Raw genomic sequence first — 22,162 nt, 5'->3', positions numbered from 1 at the left:
CTGCGGATGTTGTAGAGCATGAACCTACAGGAACGGGCCACCGCCTTGATGTTATTTGAGAACGACAGGGTGTTGTCCAGGATCACGCCAAGGTTCTTAGCGCTCTGGGACGAGGACACAATGGAGTTGTCAACCGTGATGGCGAGATCATGGAACGGGCAGTCCTTCCCGGGAGGAAGAGCAGCTCCGTCTTGCCGAGGTTCAGCTTGAGGTGATGATCCGTCATCCACACTGATATGTCTGCCAGACATGCAGAGATGCGATTCGCCACCTGGTCGTCAGAAGGGGGAAAGGAGAAGATTAATTGTGTGTCGTCTGCATAGCAATGATAGGAGAGACCATGTGAGGTTATGACAGAGCCAAGTGACTTGGTGTATAGCGAGAATAGGAGAGGGCCTAGAACAGAGCCCTGGGGGACACCAGTGGTGAGAGCATGTGGTGAGGAGACGGATTCTCGCCACGCCACCTGGTAGGAGCGACCTGTCAGGTAGGACGCAATCCAAGCGTGGGCCGCGCCGGAGATGCCCAACTCGGAGAGGGTGGAGAGGAGGATCTGATGGTTCACAGTATCGAAGGCAGCCGATAGGTCTAGAAGGATGAGAGCAGAGGAGAGAGAGTTAGCTTTAGCAGTGCGGAGCGCCTCCGTGATACAGAGAAGAGCAGTCTCAGTTGAATGACTAGTCTTGAAACCTGACTGATTTGGATCAAGAAGGTCATTCTGAGAGAGATAGCGGGAGAGCTGGCCAAGGACGGCACGTTCAAGAGTTTTGGAGAGAAAGAAAGAAGGGATACTGGTCTGTAGTTGTTGACATCGGAGGGATCGAGTGTAGGTTTTTTCAGAAGGGGTGCAACTCTCGCTCTCTTGAAGACGGGAGGGACGTAGCCAGCGGTCAGGGATGAGTTGATGAGCGAGGTGAGGTAAGGGAGAAGGTCACCGGAGATGGTCTGGAGAAGAGAGGAGGGGATAGGGTCAAGCGGGCAGGTTGTTGGGCGGCCGGCCGTCACAAGACGCGAGATGTCATCTGGAGAGAGAGGGGAGAAAGAGGTCAGAGCACAGGGTAGGGCAGTGTGAGCAGAACCAGCGGTGTCGTTTGACTTAGCAAACGAGGATCGGATGTCGTCGACCTTCTTTTCAAAATGGTTGACGAAGTCATCTGCAGAGAGGGAGGAGGGGGAGGGGAGGAGAATTCAAGAGGGAGGAGAAGGTGGCAAAGAGCTTCCTAGGGTTAGAGGCAGATGCTTGGAATTTAGAGTGGTAGAAAGTGGCTTTAGCAGCAGAGACAGAGGAGGAAAATGTAGAGAGGAGGGAGTGAAAGGATGCCAGGTCCGCAGGGAGGCGAGTTTTCCTCCATTTCCGCTCGGCTGCCCGGAGCCCTGTTCTGTGAGCTCGCAATGAGTCGTCGAGCCACGGAGCGGGAGGGGAGGACCGAGCCGGCCTGGAGGATAGGGGACATAGAGAGTCAAAGGATGCAGAAAGGGAGGAGAGGAGGGTTGAGGAGGCAGAATCAGGAGATAGGTTGGAGAAGGTTTGAGCAGAGGGAAGAGATGATAGGATGGAAGAGGAGAGAGTAGCGGGGGAGAGAGCGAAGGTTGGGACGGCGCGATACCATCCGAGTAGGGGCAGTGTGGGAAGTGTTGGATGAGAGCGAGAGGGAAAAGGATACAAGGTAGTGGTCGGAGACTTGGAGGGGAGTTGCAGTGAGGTTAGTGGAAGAACAGCATCTAGTAAAGATGAGGTCGAGCGTATTGCCTGCCTTGTGAGTAGGGGGGGAAGGTGAGAGGGTGAGGTCAAAAGAGGAGAGGAGTGGAAAGAAGGAGGCAGAGAGGAATGAGTCAAAGGTAGACGTGGGGAGGTTAAAGTCGCCCAGAACTGTGAGAGGTGAGCCGTCCTCAGGAAAGGAGCTTATCAAGGCATCAAGCTCATTGATGAACTCTCCGAGGGAACCTGGAGGGCGATTTCACTATACATGTGAACATTTGCATGTGACATTAAAACTTGAAACTTGAGTTGGACAATATTCCACAAGCCACAAACAACAGCCTGATGATCACCTCTAAGCAAAGGGGATGTGTCACCTGAGGCGAATGGTGGTCACACCAGATACTGACTGGTTTTCTGATCCACGGCTCTACCTTTTTTTTTTTACAGTATCTGTGACCAACAATACCTGTTTTCCCAGTCATGTAAAATCAATAGATTAGGGCCTAATGAATTTATTGTAATTGACTGATTTCCTTATGAACTGTAATCTTTAAAATTGTTGCATGTTGCGTTTATATTTTTGTTCAGTATAGCCTAACATAGACTCCCGATGGTAGGTGCTAGATCCTATGTAAAAATGTAAAAAAACAGGGTAAGAAAACAGTTGAGTAGCCTACCTGCTAAGAGTACTTTGTGTCTGGTGTAGCAGGCCAGTAAGTAGGCCTTTTTATATGCAACATTTTCTACAAGATGTATTGTTACAATTTCTACGTATAGGCCTGCTATGTGCTACTTTTACCAGACTAGATTTCTAACTCTTAGTAGGTGTAAAATGCCACTACCTGTGCCATAGTTGTGTGCATGACCTTCACAGTGATCAGTAGGGCATCAAAGTAACCAAGAGGCATGTTCATTTTGAGGCCCCTGACCTCTCATTTCAAGGCCCAACAGGGACAGGGAGGGTGATGTAATGAATTGAATTCGGGAAGCTCGTGGCATTTCAACAAATCTGGAGTCAACTTTCTTTTTAAACCTCTACGTGATCGGTGTTCCTAAACCGGAACAGTTGTTGCTCAATATGCGATAATGTGACTAGAAAACGTTGTGTATAACAGCCAACTTTCCGGGACATAGACATGTCTTATATGGGCAGAAAGCTTATATTATTGTTAATCCAACTGTATAGTCCAGTTTACAGTAGCTATTACAGAAAGGAAAAATACAGTGCTATTGTTTGAGTATAGTACACAACAAAACTTTTATCACGGCAACTGGTTTGATACATTCACCTCTGAAGGTAAATAATGCAATTCAGTAATCTTGCTCTGATTTGTCATCCTGAAGGTCCCAGAGATAAAATGTAGTGTAGGTTTGTCTTAAAAAATACATTTTTATGTTCAAATGTAGGAACTTGGTTCTACAGTTTGACCCCACTGCTGTCTCTGGCTCCACACCTACCCCGCCCGGCCGTCTAGATATGTGGATATGCGGTTAGTGTGTTTTCTGTAGGGAAGCTAATGATCCATCATGTATGACATTCCTGGGTGTGTAAACCTTATTTTTTTATTACCATAGCAATTGTGTGTGTTCTCTATAGTTATGTACTTAAAAATGCATACATTTACCATACATTTGGGCAAACTCCTGGCAGACTTGATGCAAAATATTGTGTAGTGAGGAAATTCTTCACTGGATTAGTCTGAAACTTTGCACACACACTGCTGCCATCTTGTGGACAAAATTGAAGTTATGCCTAGGATCCTATCTTTTAATGTATGGCCTTGCTCTTGCATTTCAAATATGATGAAAACACATGTTTTTGGTTTGTATTATCTTTTGCCACATCTAATGTGTTATATTCTCCTACATCCATTTCACATTTCCAAAAACTATGCATATAATTGCTTCATGTCCTGAGTTACAGGCAGTTCGATTTGGGTAAGTCATTTTCGGCAAAATTGAAAAAAAGGGTCAGATCCTTAAGAGGTTTTTCAAAGTAGGCTACACTTTTCTGTGAAACTGACAAACTTGACAAATCTACACACTATCACAGCTGATTGTGAAATAGACACAAATTACTTAATGGAAATTCATGACAGGCACAAGAAATAACTTTCTTGTGTATTACACTTCACAACGTGTTTCTTTTTTTTAATAGCATATTTGTGTACATTACACGAATTCCAATTAGTTGTGGCTAATGTTAGCTAGGGTAGCTAGGTGGCTAACATTAGTTAAGCTTGGGGTTACGGTTAGCGTTTAAGGTTAGGGTTAGCTTTAGGGGTTAAGGTTAGGTAACAGGCTAGGTAAGTAGTTGAAGAGTTAAAGTTACAGTTAGGAGTTAGGTTAAAGGGTTAGAGGAAGGGTTAGGGGAAGGGTTAGCTAACATACAAAGTAGTTGCAAAGTAGCTAAGAATGTAAGTAGTTGCAAAGATGCTAAATTTGTCAATGATGAGATTTGAACACAACCTTTGGGCCACCCATCCAACCATCCAACCATTGACTGTATGTTTGTTTTACTCCATGTGTAACTCTGTGTCGTTGTATGTGTCGAACTGCTTTGCTTTATCTTGGCCAGGTCGCAATTGTAAATGAGAACCTGTTCTCAACTTGCTTACCTGGTTAAATAAAGGTGAAATAAATAAAAAAATAAAAAAATCCTATTGTTTATGTCTTAAGTAACCTACTCTCTTTATGTTATTGAAATGCACAGTATACAAAATTGGAGGTCAATTATTTCCTCCCCTAATTCTGTCTGTTCCCCAGCTCTAATCCCGGCTTCAGCATGAATTGTGGCGTCTTTGTTTTACCCGGTTCTGACGCTGTTCCTGTCCCGTTCCATGTCTGTGCTAAATTAAATGTTCAACTCTCCGTAGCTGCTTCTCATCTCCAGCGTCGGTTCTTACACCCACATTATACCAGAGTCCTAATTGTTTAAAAATATATATTTTGGCACTCTGATTAAAGCCAACCTATCATCTTGTGATTTCTTTATTCTGTATTAGCTTAAAAAAAAGTTTGAAATTATACAGCATGCAGGCTTTTAGCATAGCCCCTTTTACACACCTGCTGGTTTACCCCTGTGTAAATGTCATTCAAATTGCAAAAATAGAAGTGTATAATTAGATTTTATCAACTTTTGCATAACGACCATTTAGATTTGATTATATTCCATTTATGTTATTAGATTTGTTCAACATATATTGTGCAACCTTTTACTTCATATTATGAGGTATGTCTTTAACTTGCTTCAAAGTAGCCTATAGCCTAAATCCCACCATAGAAACGTTGAGGCAATTATTTTATAGACTTCCTCATATGCATTCTCCTGTTCTATTGGTTTTCTTTCAACTTTCTTTAATTGTCTATCAGCCAACGGCCTTATCCTAGTCATATTAACAACCCATGATAGTTGTTGCATCTTTAGATCTTCCCTGTTTCAAAATCTCTAACAGATATTTCCATCTCAGATATTTCCCGCAATTGCATTTTGGAACATTCGCACATAGGCCTACTGCCATGTGCACATTGCTGTGCTTAAAATGTGAAGAAATAATAGTTTATCAACATTTTAAGCTAAATGTTCTGATCAGTTCCATCAGCCATATTAACAGATGCAGCATATACCACCACTACACTACTTTGATACGCATTTTGGGGTGAGTATTAAGAAGTGAGTATATACACAATGGCCACTGAAAAATAAGTGGGTAAATGGTGTTTTACCCACGGACACCTGCTACTACACCATTGAGAGAAAGCCCCATTGTCCCATTTTTTTAGGGTGGCAGGTAGCGGTTAGCGTGGCCAGTAACCAAAAGCTAGCTGGTTTGAATACCCGACTGACAAGGTGAACAGTCTGATGTGCCCTTGAGCAATGCACTTAACCCTAATTTTCACCAGGTGTGCCATACAACTATGGCTGACCCTGTAAAACAACACATTTCACTGCACCAATCTGGAGTATGTGACAATGTAACATTTTCATTTATTTTTTATTTATCCATTATCCTTCACACCGTCACGGGCCACGGCCCTCTTTTCAGAACACCCAAGAGTGATTTACATAATTTGATAGTTCAAATTTACTTATGATTAGTGTCAGTGTCACAAAAGTGACAGGGCCATCTCAAAATGGTTGAAGCCAAACTGCCACCGTGCGCGCTGCAGCGTTTATGTTCTGTCATGGTGGTGTGTAGTACTTAGTATTGACCAAAGCGTGTCGCTAGAATTATTTGTATGGTGAAAACAGTTTGGATCATATCGATTTTGCATGAAGTTGATAAATTACCATATACAGAATGATGCTTTATAAATATACACTTATGCATAATAAAGGCTTCCAGATCTAATGAAGTTATTTAAGGTTACGACAGACGAGTTTAGAAAACGTAAGTTTTGTTTGAGAAATGCACGCACTAAAGTGGGGAGAGATATTAGCTATACTATATAAGCATGTAAATGTGTTGAACGCAGTGGCTCAGTAAAATGTAGACGTAACGCATTTGAATTGAGTTTTTTTCCCTTTTTGAGTTAATGACCTTTATTGACAGCTATAAAATAATTCTCCGGGCATAATTCGATTGAATAAAAGTCGTTGAGTATGGGCACTGTACTATAAATATTCGAAAATTAGGAAGCGGGTGTAGTAATTCCCAGCATGCCTTTCGCGCATATATTTAGGCTATTAAATATATAAATATAATAATTCTGCCAAATTTTGCCATTAAAATTGTGTGATTAATTGAATTTCAAGTTGCGAAGACTGCGATACTCTGACCTTACAGTTTGTGTGATATTGCTATGTAAACCATTACCGGGTTTTATAATAAATTGAAGTGTGAGGGACGATTTCCGTGGAAAGGAACATTGAGTATCAACACATTTTTTGATGTATGGTTGCACATTCACTCTTGTAAATGAAAACGATTGGTAGTTTGTTGAGGAGGTATATATACATATGTGTTCTAACCATACCATGTTCTGTTGTATGTCCGTCTATTCAAATTGTCACCATTAGAGCCATGCTTGCGTGTGAATATATAATAGTATTAGATATCTATATATTAAAATATTATATTTTGAATAAATGTAAGACACTATTTACAATAATTCCATGTGACACTGCTAGCATTCACACAGGATAATGAAGGCTGCATTGTTCCCATCACAGGATCAATACATGACACAAGTAGTATCTGTATTGACTATTTTGTAGACAAGCTGAACTGATTCCCTCTTTAGGTTGGACACAAAAGTCATGAATCATGGTAGACAAAAAAAATCAGTGAATGCAAAATACTGATTCAAAAATAGGACTTTATTTCGTATTGTGAATTGATTTCACCACTATGATGGTGTCACAGAGGATGCATATCAAGTAAGACAATAAATGGGAAAAGCCTGCACTCCGCTGTTAGTACTTAAATAGTAAATTCATAACAAATGACTGTTGCGTAATGTTACAATATTGTATCAATGATTTCAACTTCATTTGTCTGGCAAAAGTTTGTGGGTCTCTGTCAGCCAGGCTTACATTGTCTATTGCTCTAAAAATACAACGAATACACAGCACACTGTTATGTTAAAGATGATAAAAGACCGGCCCAAGCTAAAATAAAATTACAACATGCACTTTAACAAGCCCTCTTGAACATTTGCATCAAGGGGAAAATGAAGCACTAGAATTTCAGCTGACTATGTATAAAAAAGGAACTACTACAATAAGAGTAAGCAATACATTAGCCTCCAAGACAATTAGGTTTGCATAACAAAAACAATGTAAAAATCCTAGTTACTCAATAGACACAGTCAGTAGTTACAGCCATTGGGTTTAGAAACTTTTTTTGCTTCAAGTTTCTTGCTTCAAGTTTCTGAAGCAGGTTGTCTGGTTTTGATCACATTAAAATGGCACAAACATGTTCACTTTTTAGGTGTCCACCACACACTCCTGGTCCTACGTCACACGTCTCTGTCCAGCTCGGATTGCATGGATAGCTGATCCAGTTCACAAGGGTGGGTAGGCTGCAGTATTAAGTTACACTCAACACAATTTACAGAGCTCAAACAGCTTACACATTCACCAGATCAGCTCTATAGGCCCCTAAAAGTGGAAAATACAAGTGTTAGTGTAAATGTTGTGTTAGAAAATGTTGTGATCATGTGTTTAGGTCTTGGGTTTGGTGTTGTGGTTATGGTCCTGGTGACTCTAGACCTGTGGTTGTGATCCGGTCAGGCTCAGATCTCCTGGAGCAGGTCAGTGGGAAAGAAGCCCAGCTTGCGGCCTGTGCTGACCTTCAAGTAGCCATTCACCTCCTCTCCCTTCTTCACCACGATCTGCAACACAAAGAGAATGGAGGACAGTGTTGTGGCAAAGTACTTAAGTAAAAAATACTTTAAAGTACAACTAAAGTTTTTTGGGTATCTATATTTTACTATTTAAAGTACCAGCCAAAGGTTTGGACACCTACTCATTCAAGGGTTTTTCTTTATTTTTTGCATTTGAGCCAATCAGTTGTGTTCTGACAAGTTAGGGGTAGTATACAGAAGATTTGGTAAAAGACCAAGCCCATATTATGGTAACAACGGCTCAAATAAGCAAAGAGAAATGACTGTCCATAATTACTTTAAGACATGAAGGTCAGTCAATCTGGAAAATTCAAGAACTTTGAAGGTTTCTTCAAGTGCAGTCACAAAAAACATCAAGCGCTATGATGAAACTAGCTCTCATGAGGACCGCCACAGAAAAGGAATACCCAAACCTCTGCTGCAGAGGATAAGTTCATTAGAGTTAAATGCACCTCAGATTGCAGCCCAAATAAATGCTTCACAGAGTTCAAGTAACAGACACATCTCAACATCAACTGTTCAGAGGAACCTGTGTGAATCAGGCCTTCATGGTAAAATTGCTGCAAAGAAACCACTACTAAAGGACACTAATAAAAATAAGAGAGCTTGGGCCAAGAAACATGAGGAATGGACATTAGACCAGTGGAAATCTGTCCTTTGGTCTGATGAGTCCAAATTTGAGATTTGTGGTTCCAACCGCCGTGTCTTTGTGAGACGCAGAGTAGGTGAACAGATGATCTCCGCATGTGTGGTGCCCACAGTGAAACATGGAAGAGGAGGTGTGATGGTGTGGGGATGCTTTGCTGGTGGCACTGTCAGTGATTTATTTAGAATTCAAGGCACACTGAACCAGCATGGCTATCACAGAATTCTGCAGCGAATACACCATGCCATCTGGTTTGCACTTAGTGGGACTATCATTTGTTTTTCAACAGGACAATGACCCAAAACACACCTCCAGGCTGTGAATGGGCCATTTGACCAAGGAGAGTGATGGAGTGTTGCATCAGATGACCTGGCCTCCACAATCACCCGACTCAACCCAAATGAGATGGTTTGGGATGAGTGAAGGAAAAGCAGCCAACAAGTGCTCAGCATATGTGGGAACTCCTTCAAGACTGTTGGAAAAGCATTCCTTATAAAGCTGGTTGAGAGAATGCCAAGAGTGTGCAAAGCAATCAAGGCAGATGGTGGCTACTTTGCAGAATCTAAAATAAAAAATATATTTTGATATGTTTAACACTTTTTTGGTTACTACATGATTCCATATGTGTTATTTCATAGTTTTGATGTCTTCACTATTATTCTACATCACTACATTCCTAAAGAAAATAATGTACTTTTTACTCCTTACATTTTCCCTGACACCCAAAAGTACTTTAGAATGCTTTGTGTGACAGGAAAATGGTATAATTCACATACTTATCAAGAGAACATGCCTGGTCATCCCTACTGCCTCTGATCTGCTGGACTCACTAAACACACATTCTTTGTTTGTAAATTATGTCTGAGTGTTGGAGTGTGCCCCTTGCTATCCGTAAATACAAATGACAAGAAAATGGTGCAGTCTTGTTTGCTTAATATAAGGAATTATAAATAATTTTACTCTGTTTACTTTTGATACTTGCGTATATTTAAAACCAAATACTTTTATTCAAATGGTATTTTACTGGGTGACTTTCACTTTTACTTGAGTCATCTTCTATTAAGGTATCTTTACTTTCACTCAAGTATGACAATTGGATACTTTTTCCACCACACACGACCAGACACACACGCACAGTAGCAACAATCATTACAGTCACTTTCCACATGCACACACTCATCCATACTGCTCATGATCATAAATCAGTTGACATCAGTTTCCTGTGCAAAGAAAAACTAAAACATTATTTTCATAGACAGACAGCTGACCTGGGTCAAATACTTGAGCTGGGCTTGATTCAGTGTGACCAGCAGTAGCTAAATAAAGCACACCTCAGTTACTCTACTTTCAACTGCTGTATGCGATAGTATTTGACTCGGGTCTGATACAGAGACACCCGTTTCTTACCTGGTCTTTTTTCAGTGTTATCTGACCCATCTCTCTGTTTCCCACAACGGAGCGTGTCACCTTGAACACCCTCTCTCCCGTTTTTATTCTAATGATGTAATTGGTGGGGAGGTAACCTGTCTTCTCCCCAATCTTCCCCTGAGAATAAAAAAATGCCCTTATTTACAATGGTGACAATAAAATAGAAAGTAGATCTCATGTGGCACGATTTATTATTATAATTTTTTTTATTTCACCTTAATTTAACCAGGTAGGCCAGTTGAGAACAAGTTCTCATTTACAACTGTGATCTGGCCAAGATAAAGCAAAGCAGTGCGACATAAGCAACAACACAGAGTTACACATAAACAGAGTCAATAACACAATAGAAAAATCTATGTATGGTGTGTGCAAATGTAGAAAAGTAGGGAGGTAAGGCAATAAATACAGTGGGGCAAAAAAGTATTTAGTCAGCCACCAATTGTGCAAGTTCTCCCACTTAAAAAGATGAGAAGCCTGTAAATAAGTATTTGGTCAATAACAAAAGTTTATATCAATACTTTGTTATATACCCTTTGTTGGCAATGACAGAGGTCAAACGTTTTCTGTAAGTCTTCACAAGGTTTTCACACACTGTTGCTAGTATTTTGGCCCATTCCTCCATGCAGATCTCCTCTAGAGCAGTGATGTTTTGGGGCTGTTGCTGGGCAACACAGACTTTCAACTCCCTCCATAGATTTTCTATGGGGTTGAGATCTGGAGACTGGCTAGGCCACTCCAGGACCTTGAAATGCTTCTTACGAAGCCACTCCTTCGTTGCCCGGGCAGTGTGTTTGGGATCATTGTCATGCTGAAAGACCCAGCCACATTTCATCTTCAATGCCCTTGCTGATGGAAGGAGGTTTTCACTCAATCTCACGATACATGGCCCCATTCATTCTTTCCTTTACACGGATCAGCCCCAAAGCATGATGTTTCCACCCCCATGCTTCACAGTAGATATGGTGTTCTTTGGATGCAACTCAGCATTCTTTGTCCTCCAAACACGACGAGTTGAGTTTTTACCAAAAGTTATATTTTGGTTTCATCTGACCATATGACATTCTCCCAATCTTCTTCTGGATCATCCAAATGTTCTATAGCAAACTTCAGACGGGCCTGGACATGTACTGGCTTAAGCAGGGGGACACATCTGGCACTGCAGGATTTGAGTCCCTGGCGGCGTAGTGTGTTACTGATGGTAGGCTTTTTTACTTTGGTCCCAGCTCTCTGCAGGTCATTCACTAGGTCCCCCCGTGTGGTTCTGGGATTTTTGCTCACCGTTCTTGTGATCATTTTGACCCCGCGGGGTGAGATCTTGTGTGGAGCCCCAGATCGAGGGAGATTATCAGTGGTCTTGTATGTCTTCCATTTCCTAATAATTGCTCCCACAGTTGATTTCTTCAAACCAAGCTGCTTACCTATTTCAGATTCAGAGGATAAATAGCAATATGGGGATGAGGTAGTTCGGTGTGCTATTTACAGATTGGCTGTGTACAGGTACAGTGATCGGTAAGCTGCTCTGACAGCTGATGCTTAGAGTTAGAGAGGGAGATATAAGACTCCAGCTTCAGTGATTTTTGCAATTTGTTCTAATCATTGGCAGCAGAGAACTGGAAGGAAAGGCGGCCAAAGTAAATGTTGGCTTTGGGGATGACCAGTGAAATATACCTGCTGGAGCGTGTGTTCGGGTGGGTGTTGCTATGGTGACTAGTGAGCTGAGATACGGCGGGGCTTTACCTAGCAAAGTCTTATAGATGATCTGGAGCCAGTGGGTTTGGCAACGAATATGTAGTGAGGGCCAGCCAACGAGAGCATACAGGTCGCAGTGGTGGGTAGTATATGGGGCTTTGGTGACAAAACGGATGGCACTGTGATAGACTACATCCAGTTTGATGAGTGTTGGAGGCTATTTTGTAAATGACATCGCCAAAGTCAAGGAAGTCAGTCAGTTTTACGAGGGTAAGTTTGGCAGCATGAGTGAAGGAGGCTTTTTTGCGAAATAGAAAGCCAATTCTAGATTTAATTTTGGATTGGAGATGTTTGATGTGAGTCTGGAAGGAGAGTTTACAGTCTAACCAGATACCTAGGTATTTGTAGTTGTCCACATATTCTAAGGCAGAACCGTCCAGAGTAGTGATGCTGGATGGTGCGGGCAGCAATCAGTTGAAGAGCATGCACTTAGTTTTATTAGCATTTAATTAATTTATTTATTTCACCTTTATTTAACCAGGTAGGCAAGTTGAGAACAAGTTCTCATTTACAATTGCGACCTGGCCAAGATAAAGCAAAGCAGTTCGACAGATACAATGACAGAGTTACACATGGAGTAAAACAAACATACAGTCAATAATACAGAATAAACAAGTCTATATACGATGTGAGCAAATGAGGTGAGAAGGGAGGTAAAGGCAAAAAGGCCATGGTGGCAAAGTAAATACAATATAGCAAGTAAAACACTGGAATGGTAGTTTTGCAATGGAAGAATGTGCAAAGTAGAAATAAAAATAATGGGGTGCAAAGGAGCAAAATAAATAAATAAATAAAATACAGTTGGGAAAGAGGTAGTTGTTTGGGCTAAATTATAGGTTGGCTATGTACAGGTGCAGTAATCTGTGAGCTGCTCTGACAGTTGGTGCTTAAAGCTAGTGAGGGAGATAAGTGTTTCCAGTTTCAGAGATTTTTGTAGTTCGTTCCAGTCATTGGCAGCAGAGAACTGGAAGGAGAGGCGGCCAAAGAATTGGTTTTGGGGGTGACTAGAGAGATATACCTGCTGGAGCGTGTGCTACAGGTGGGAGATGCTATGGTGACCAGCGAGCTGAGATAAGGGGGGACTTTACCTAGCAGGGTCTTGTAGATGACATGGAGCCAGTGGGTTTGGCGACGAGTATGAAGCGAGGGCCAGCCAACGAGAGCGTACAGGTCGCAATGGTGGGTAGTATATGGGGCTTTGGTGACAAAACGGATTGCACTGGGATAGACTGCATCCAATTTGTTGAGTAGGGTATTGGAGGCTATTTTGTAAATGACATCGCCAAAGTCGAGGATTGGTAGGATGGTCAGTTTTACAAGGGTATGTTTGGCAGCATGAGTGAAGGATGCTTTGTTGCGAAATAGGAAGCCAATTCTAGATTTAACTTTGGATTGGAGATGTTTAATATGGGTCTGGAAGGAGTGTTTACAGTCTAACCAGACACCTAAGTATTTGTAGTTGTCCACGTAATCTAAGTCAGAGCCGTCCAGAGTAGTGATGTTGGACAGGCGGGTAGGTGCAGGTAGCGATCGGTTGAAGAGCATGCATTTAGTTTTACTTGTATTTAAGAACAGTTGGAGGCCACAGAAGGAGTGTTGTATGGCATTGAAGCTCGTTTTGAGGTTAATTAACACAGTGTCCAAAGAAGGGCCAGATGTATACAGAATGGTGTCGTCTGCGTAGAGGTGGATCAGAGAATCACCAGCAGCAGCAAGAGTGACATCATTGATAAATACAGAGAAAAGAGTCGGCCCGAGATTTGAACCCTGTGGCACCCCCATAGAGACTACTAGCAGAGTCATTGCTAGTTTTGATCATTGTCAGCTTGCATGAAAAATTTTCAGGAACACTTACCCTCCACCATTCCTCATTTGCATCATCAATTATAGTGATTCGATCACCAGGACTGAAAAACACAAAGGTTTGTATATTTTTATCAAATTGTATCAAATGTTTCAGATTACCACAAGACTGAAATGTTGGACATAAAACCTAATTCATACAATATAAGGAAATGTATTGGTAAACCCACTGGAAGTCAAGGTCGTCTTTCTCAATAGCCTTGAAGCGATACAGAGCCAGGTAGTAATGTGACTGATTTCCCATGTTTCCCATCTCCTTCTTTTTCTGTAGCAAACATACACCAATGTTTATTTAACTACTAATTGTATTGATGTACCAGACAGGGTGTTATTATTGATATTTACATGGTTAGTGTATACATGATGTCAGGCATTTACAGTCCCTTACCTTGTCATCTGCTTTGTCAGCCTTGTCTCCTTTCTTATCCCCCTCTGGCTTTCCTATAAGGACATCACACAGGGTCTTTGTAGAGTTTCAATACAACAATGGTCAACTCCACAACTTTATAGTCAGTATTACATTAATTTTACGTTGCTCCTTGACATTCAGCGTAACATACATTTTTTGTTCTGTACTGGATGTCATTCTGGTTAATCTGGGAAAAGGTTGACATACATACAGTACCAGTCAATATTTTGGACACACCTACTCATTCCAGGGTTTTTCTTTATTTGTACTATTTTCTACATTGTAGAATAATAGTGAAGACATCACAACTATGAAATAACACATGGAATAATGTAGTAACCAAAAAAGTGTTAAACAATTAAAAATTTTAAATATTTTAGATTCTTCAAAGTAGCCACCCTTTGCCTTGATGATAGCTTTCCACACTCTTGTCATTCTCTCAACCAGCTTCACCTGGAATGCTTTTCCATCAGTCTTGAAGGAGTTCCCACATATGCTGAGCACTTGTTGGCTGCTACCTTCAATCTGCGGTCCAACTCCTCCCAAACCACCTCAATTGGGTTGAGGTCGGGTGATTGTGGAGGCCAGGTCATCTGATGCAACACTCCATCACTCTCCTTGGTCAAATAGCCCTTACACAGCCTGGAGGTGTGTTGGGTCATTGTCCTGTTGAAAAACAAATGATAGTCCCACTAAGTGCAAACCAGATGGGATGGTGTATCGCTACAGAATGCTATGGTAGCCATGCTGGTTCAGTGTGCCTTAAAATCTTAATAAATCACTGTGTCACCAGCAAAGCACCCCCACACATCACACCTCCTTCTCCATGCTTCACGGTGGGAACCACACATGCAGAGATCATCCGTTCACCATCTCTGCATCTCACAAAGACACGGTGGTTGGAACCACAAATCTAAAATTTGGACTCATCAGAACAAAGGACAGATTTCCACTGGTCTAATGTCCATTGCTCGTGTTTCTTGGCCCAAGCGAATCTTTTCTTATTATTGGTGTCCTTTAGTAGTGGTTTCTTTGCAGCAATTCGACCATGAAGGCCTGATTCACGCAATCTCCTCTGAACAGTTGATGTTAAGATGTGTCTGTTACACATCTGTGTCTGTTACACAACTGATTGGCCAAAAACGCATTGAGAAGGAAGGAAATTCCACAAATGAACAAGGCGCACCTGTTATTTGAAATGCATTCCAGGTGAATACCTCATGAAGCTGGTAAAGAGAATGCCAAGTGTGTGCAAAGCTGTCATCAAGGCAACGGGTGGCTACTTTGAAGAATCTTAAATCTAAAATATGTTTGGATTTGTATAACATTTTTTTGGTTACTACCTGATTCCATATGTGTTATTTCATAGTTGTGATGTCTTCACTATTATTCTACAATGTAGAAAATAGTAAAAAATAAAGAAAAACCCTGGAATGGGTAGGTGTGTCAACTTTTGACCGGTACTGTGTATTGTTTAGCAACTGCTTGACAACCAACCACCCCTTATGCTTCAGTTTATTTATCATTCACTTTGAGCTTCAATATCATTTCATATGGCACAATATGTTTAAATAAAATACGTTGTTTTAAATACATAAAGTGTATTTTTGTATAGTTGATGCAGTGGAACCATAGATGGCATCACCTTGAATTGTCACATTCTTCAATATGGACATGCTCATCCTTTTTCAATACCTTCTGCCTGTTCGTCTTCTTTGGGTTGTTGGGATTCCTCTTCCTCCATCATCATCATCATCATCTTGGAGGGAAAAAAAGATGGTTAACATGCCATTTATGATCTATCTCTATGCAAATGGTTGTCAGTAAATTACACCACTTATTGTCATTAATTAATTTTTTGGCTAATATGGACACGAGGTCCACACTCACATTCTTCTTGTCCTCAGACCCCTTCTTGCGCTCCTTGTTTGCCATGACGACCCCAACCCGCAGGGTGTCAAACACAGGGTCGTTACGGTTGGAGTGGGCTAGACAGAAGGGAAGCAGCAGAGAGAGCACATAGTAAAAAAATAATTTGAACACTTGTTGAGATGGTTAGTGTCTTACCTGCATCTGTCTGGTCACTACTGTATAGAGGGGAGCTGTAGGCCCGTCTGAAACCTGGGGGCTATAGGAGAGACAGCAAAATTAATATGTAGAATAATTGTTGTTTTTGGCAACTGCATGCAATGGCAACTTGATCATAGTCATTATAATGTCAGAACATCTAAATTATGAATTGAAAATGTCTTACAATTTTGCCAAAGCACTTCTGATACTCGACGTAGGACTGGCATGAGTGATGGATGTTGGTCTTGCAGTTTTTGCACCGTAGAGCAAACTTGTTGTTGACTGAAAGGTTGAAAAGTCAACTATAAGAAGCTAGTCAGTATTATTAAGCTTCAGCTTTACAGTCAAATTAATAAATACAAGAGCCACTGTGCCAATGTTATAACTTACGGACTATCATACGAGCACAGACGTCACAGAACTTGGGCGTCTTGCAGTAGTGGTCCTTGAACTTGTGTGGTTTGTCATTCACCAATATAACAACGGGCTCAGGCTCGGGCTCCTTCTCCTCCACTTCCACCTCCTCCTCATAAATAAAGTATACCTGCAGAGAGGGTGCTTATGTCTCAATACTTTTACAGATTTCCTTCCTTTCCCCTGCCTAGTGACCGCTGATTGGATTGGTATATATTGGATTGGTATATACAGTGCCTTGCGAAAGTATTCGGCCCCCTTGAACTTTGCGACCTTTTGCCACATTTCAGGCTTCAAACATAAAGATATAAAACTGTATTTTTTTGTGAAGAATCAACAACAAGTGGGACACAATCATGAAGTGGAACGACATTTATTGGATATTTCAAACTTTTTTAACAATCAAAAACTGAAAAATTGGGCGTGCAAAATTATTCAGCCCCCTTAAGTTAATACTTTGTAGCGCCACCTTTTGCTGCGATTACAGTTGTAAGTCGCTTGGGGTATGTCTCTATCAGTTTTGCACATCGAGAAAACTGAAATTTTTTCCCATTCCTCCTTGCAAAACAGCTCGAGCTCAGTGAGGTTGGATGGAGAGCATTTGTGAACAGCAGTTTTCAGTTCTTTCCACAGATTCTCGATTGGATTCAGGTCTGGACTTTGACTTGGCCATTCTAACACCTGGATATGTTTATTTTTGAACCATTCCATTGTAGATTTTGCTTTATGTTTTGGATCATTGTCTTGTTGGAAGACAAATCTCCGTCCCAGTCTCAGGTCTTTTGCAGACTCCATCAGGTTTTCTTCCAGAATGGTCCTGTATTTGGCTCCATCCATCTTCCCATCAATTTTAACCATCTTCCCTGTCCCTGAAAAGCAGGCCCAAACCATGATGCTGCCACCACCATGTTTGACAGTGGGGATGGTGTGTTCAGGGTGATGAGCTGTGTTGCTTTTATGCCAAACATAACATTTAGCATTTTTGCCAAAAAGTTCAATTTTGGTTTCATCTGACCAGAGCACCTTCTTCCACATGTTTGGTGTGTCTCCCAGGTGGCTTGTGGCAAACTTTAAACAACACTTTTTATGGATATCTTTAAGAAATGGCTTTCTTCTTGCCACTCTTCCATAAAGGCCAGATTTGTGCAATATACGACTGATTGTTGTCCTATGGACAGAGTGTCCCACCTCAGCTGTAGATCTCTGCAGTTCATCCAGAGTGATCATGGGCCTCTTGGCTGCATCTCTGATCAGTCTTCTCCTTGTATGAGCTGAAAGTTTAGAGGGACGGCCAGGTCTTGGTAGATTTGCAGTGGTCTGATACTCCTTCCATTTCAATATTATCGCTTGCACAGTGCTCCTTGGGATGTTTAAAGCTTGGGAAATCTTTTTGTATCCAAATCCGGCTTTAAACTTCTTCACAACAGTATCTCGGACCTGCCTGGTGTGTTCCTTGTTCTTCATGATGCTCTCTGCGCTTTTAACGGACCTCTGAGACTATCACAGTGCAGGTGCATTTATACGGAGACTTGATTACACACAGGTGGATTGTATTTATCATCATTAGTCATTTAGGTCAACATTGGATCATTCAGAGATCCTCACTGAATTTCTGGAGAGAGTTTGCTGCACTGAAAGTAAAGGGGCTGAATAATTTTGCACGTCCAATTTTTCAGTTTTTGATTTGTTAAAAAAGTTTGAAATATCCAATAAATGTCGTTCCACTTCATGATTGTGTCCCACTTGTTGTTGATTCTTCACAAAAAAATACAGTTTTATATCTTTATGTTTGAAGCCTGAAATGTGGCAAAAGATCGCAAAGTTCAAGGGGGCCGAATACTTTCGCAAGGCACTGTATATTATATATTTCTTATTTGCATTGTTTTACTTTTAAATCTGTGTATTGTCTAAAAATGGTTCAATATTACTGCACTGCTGGAGCTAGGAACACAAGCATTTCACTACACCCGCAATAACATCTGCTTAATATGTCATTTGATTTGATTCAGCTGGAGGTAGAACATTTTTATTGAAATCCAAAGAATCAGTCTCATCAAAACAATGATTTCCTATCATGATTGTTATTTATATCATACAGTGCATCCGGAAACTATTCAGACCCCTTTCCTTTTTCCACATTTTGTTATGTTACAACCTTATTCTAAAATGTATTATATTAGTTTTTCCTCATCAATTTACACACAATACCCAATAATGACAGAGAAAACAGGTTTTTAGAAATGTTAACAAATATACTAAAGATAAACAGAACTACCTTATTTACATAAGTATTCAGACCCTTTGATATGAGACTCAAAATTGAGCTCAGGTGCATACTGTTCCCATTGATCATCATTGAGATGTTTCTAAGACTTGAGTCCACCTGTGATAAATTCAATTGATTGGACTTGATTTGGAAGGGTGCACACCTGTCTATATAAGGTCCCACAGTTGACAGTGCATGTCAGAGCAAAAACCAAGCCAGGAGGTCAAAGTAATTGTCCGTAGAGCTCCGAGACAGGATTGTGTCGAGGCACAGATCTGGGGAAGGGTACCAAAAAATGTCTGCAGCATTAAAAGTACCTAATTGTCATACCTAAGGAAAAGTAAAGATACCTTAATAGAATATTACTCAAGTAAAAGTGAAAGTCACCCAGTAAAATACTACTTGAGTAAAAGTCTAAAAGAATTTGGTTTTAAATGTACTTAAGTATCAAAAGTAAATGTATATATCCTTTCACATTCCTTATATTATGCAAACCAGACGGCACAATTTTCTTGTTTTAAACATGTATGGATAGCCAGGGGCACACTCCAACACTCAGACATCATGTACAAACAAAGCATCTGTGTTTAGTGAGTCCGTCAGATCAGAGGCAGTAGGGATGACCAGGGATGTTCTCTTGATAAGTGTGTGAATTGGACCATTTTCCTCTCCTGCTAAGCATTCAAAATGTAACGAGTACTTTTGGGTGTCAGGGAAAATGTATGGAGTAAAGAGTACGTTATTTTCTTTAGGAATGTGTTAAAGTACAGATACACCAAAAATCTACTTAAGTAGTACCTTAAAGTATTTTTACTTAAGTACTTTACACCACTGTCAATAACACAGTGGCCTCCATCATTCTTAAATGGGAGAAGTTTGAAACCACTAAGACTCTTCCTAGAGTCGGCCCGCACGGCCAAACTAGGCAATCAAGGGAGAAGGGCCTTGGTCAGGGAGGTGATCAAGAACCCGATCACTCTGCCAGAGCCCCAGAGTTCCTCTGTAGAGGTGGGAGAACCTTACAGAAGGGCAACCATCTGCAGCACTCCACCAATCCGGCATTTATGGTAGAGTGGCCACTCCTCAGTAAAAGGCTCATGACAGCCCAAATACAGATATGCCAAGCTTGTAGCGTCATACCTAAGAAAACTTGAGGCTGTAATCGCTGCCAAAGATGCTTTTAGTGTTTAATTTTTGATACATTTTTCCAAACATTTCTAAAGAGTAGTTTTTGCTTTGTCATTATGGGGTATTGTGTGTAGCTTGATGAGGGAAAAAAACTATTTAATCCATTTTAGAATAAGGCTGTAATGTAATAAAATGTGGGGAAAGTAAAGGGGTCTGAATACTTTCCCGACTGCACTGTAGAAAAATTTCCATTGAAACCATTATTTTACTTCTGGAGAGTAAGTGGTAAATGAAAAAGGCTCTGTGGATTTAGCCCACAGTGTCACCTTACTGCAGAATATAAATAGGGGAGCAGAAAGCCTCACATATTAAACTAATGAGGTTACTGTATTCTGACCATCCTAGTTGGCTGCTATTTTAAACTGTTTGAGGGATGGTGTTACCAACAGTGGCAGATTGTCATGCTACTCACAGTATTGTCTTCTTCTTTCACAATATTGTCAGGGGCTGTGGGGTTATCGTGGATATCCACAGAATGTTTATCTTCAAGTCTAACTCACAGAAACAAACAGAGACCATTAAGCAACATCAACAAACAAGGATATCTGACATATATTTAAGGGCGGATATTGCAGTAGTATTGTTACGGTGGCTGAGCTTTACATTTTTACCAAGTTTTACATGTCTATTGCAATGAATAATCTAATACTTAAATCTTTCCCTCGTTGTTTTGTTTAGAACCAGGTAAATCTATTAAAAAGGAATATCCTATGTATTCAGTTCAGCAACAGGAGAGCAGACTCACTGGTCATATTGGGCCATGGTGTAGTGTGTGAGCTCTCACTCTCGTCCTGCAGTGCTACCCACCTAAGACAGAATACAGTTTAGGGGAACAGAAACACTGGCTCTCAATTTGAATGGGACCATTTTAATGAGACACGTGACCCAATCATGTCCTCTCCTCTCGCATGTAGTAATGGGGGGAGGGGGAGATGATTTACTCACACAAGCCTACACACACACACACACTCTCCAAAATACACTCGTCCACTCTACTATTTTGGGGCAGGGTAACTCAATCTCATCATGGCTAGGCTAAATTTGGGTGCCTTGTCAGACTGGGCATGAGCTGAGAGATTCTGAAAAATGACAATGATATAAAACCAGAATCAGTCTTAGTGAGAATTTGACAATGCAGTCCCCTCTTAATAATGAAACTTAAAGAATTTGCTATATATCTAAATGATAAAATATATATCTATTTAGAAAAGGACTAAGCTGAACAGATCACACATATACACAAAAAAAGGGGCATGCAATATAGTTACTTGTTCCTACTGGTTGCTAGTCCAGTCAATGAAATTAAATCTGGTATGTGGATGTATGGTAAAGCCTTTCTTCACCAGTTTGCTTTCATGTGTGATGAGCAACCTGTCACACCGGAGGCCTCCGAACCATTCCAACTCTTGATATTTCCCTTTTCAGGTTTATGCAGGTAAATTCCAAAAAGCGATCCAATGGTTAGTGGTTAGAGCAGAGGGGTGAGTGAGTGAGGGACTGTAAAGGCAGGCATCAGTTTGAGTGAGTGAGACAGCTGGGTACCGGTGACGAGGGGAAATCCGATACTCACACCCATTCCTTGGCCCTGTAGATCGGTCATGGCTAGATGGGATCCAGCTTTGTCTCACTAAAATGGGGGAAAAATTACTTTTGATGTTAATTTGACACAAGCTGTTTCCCTTCTAGCCATGACCCCGCAGACCCCTGTCACAGCCTGAGAGGACAGGCCAAGACACACACAGCCAACTGTTGGCTTACTGTACAAACTGCAGGCATAATCAGTATTGTTTTAGTTGCTCTCATTGTTGTCAACATCGTTATGACAACAATAATTATATTTCTATGGAAAATACTGACAAAGGAATGGAATGGAAATAGGCTGTTTATCTTTATTGTACTGCCAGGTTAAAGAACATTTTAAACATAAAGAAAAACTTGTAGTTTATATATAAGGAGAGGATCCACATAATATATTAAGAAAAAGTACAGTACTGTATTGTGAAAGACTGATGGTAGTAGAGGTAACTAATCCATGGAAGAAAACATGACATTCTACAAAAGCCTATTTTTCCCTAGCCC

General features: G+C 40.9%; 1 protein-coding gene across 5 annotated transcripts; it reads right to left on the bottom strand.

The window, feature by feature from the left end:
- Positions 1 to 7,001: 7,001 nt before the first annotated feature.
- Positions 7,002 to 21,594, bottom strand: LOC115102156 (SH3 and cysteine-rich domain-containing protein 3-like). 5 transcript variants are annotated; one of them, XM_029621784.1, is made up of 14 exons: positions 21,352 to 21,594; positions 20,829 to 20,890; positions 20,496 to 20,574; positions 16,606 to 16,759; positions 16,400 to 16,497; positions 16,213 to 16,273; positions 16,036 to 16,133; positions 15,841 to 15,904; positions 14,125 to 14,177; positions 13,907 to 14,001; positions 13,729 to 13,780; positions 10,104 to 10,241; positions 7,917 to 8,038; positions 7,002 to 7,805 (listed from the first exon to the last, which is right to left on the bottom strand). In XM_029621784.1, exons 2-13 carry the CDS (start codon positions 20,843 to 20,845, stop codon positions 7,940 to 7,942), a joined length of 1,008 nt encoding a protein of 335 aa, XP_029477644.1. In that variant the 5' UTR covers positions 20,846 to 20,890; positions 21,352 to 21,594; the 3' UTR covers positions 7,002 to 7,805; positions 7,917 to 7,939. The 5 variants fall into 5 exon arrangements, with proteins under 5 accessions (XP_029477644.1, XP_029477642.1, XP_029477643.1 ...); XM_029621782.1 differs by having other exon boundaries at positions 7,002 to 8,038; XM_029621783.1 differs by having other exon boundaries at positions 7,002 to 8,038; positions 21,362 to 21,594.
- Positions 21,595 to 22,162: the final 568 nt, after the last annotated feature.

This window comes from Oncorhynchus nerka, linkage group LG20 (assembly GCF_034236695.1).
Source record: "Oncorhynchus nerka isolate Pitt River linkage group LG20, Oner_Uvic_2.0, whole genome shotgun sequence".
NCBI classification, from domain to species: domain Eukaryota; kingdom Metazoa; phylum Chordata; class Actinopteri; order Salmoniformes; family Salmonidae; genus Oncorhynchus; species Oncorhynchus nerka.
The sequence above is the reverse complement of the archived record's forward strand: the minus strand, read 5'-3'. Positions and strand labels throughout refer to the sequence as shown.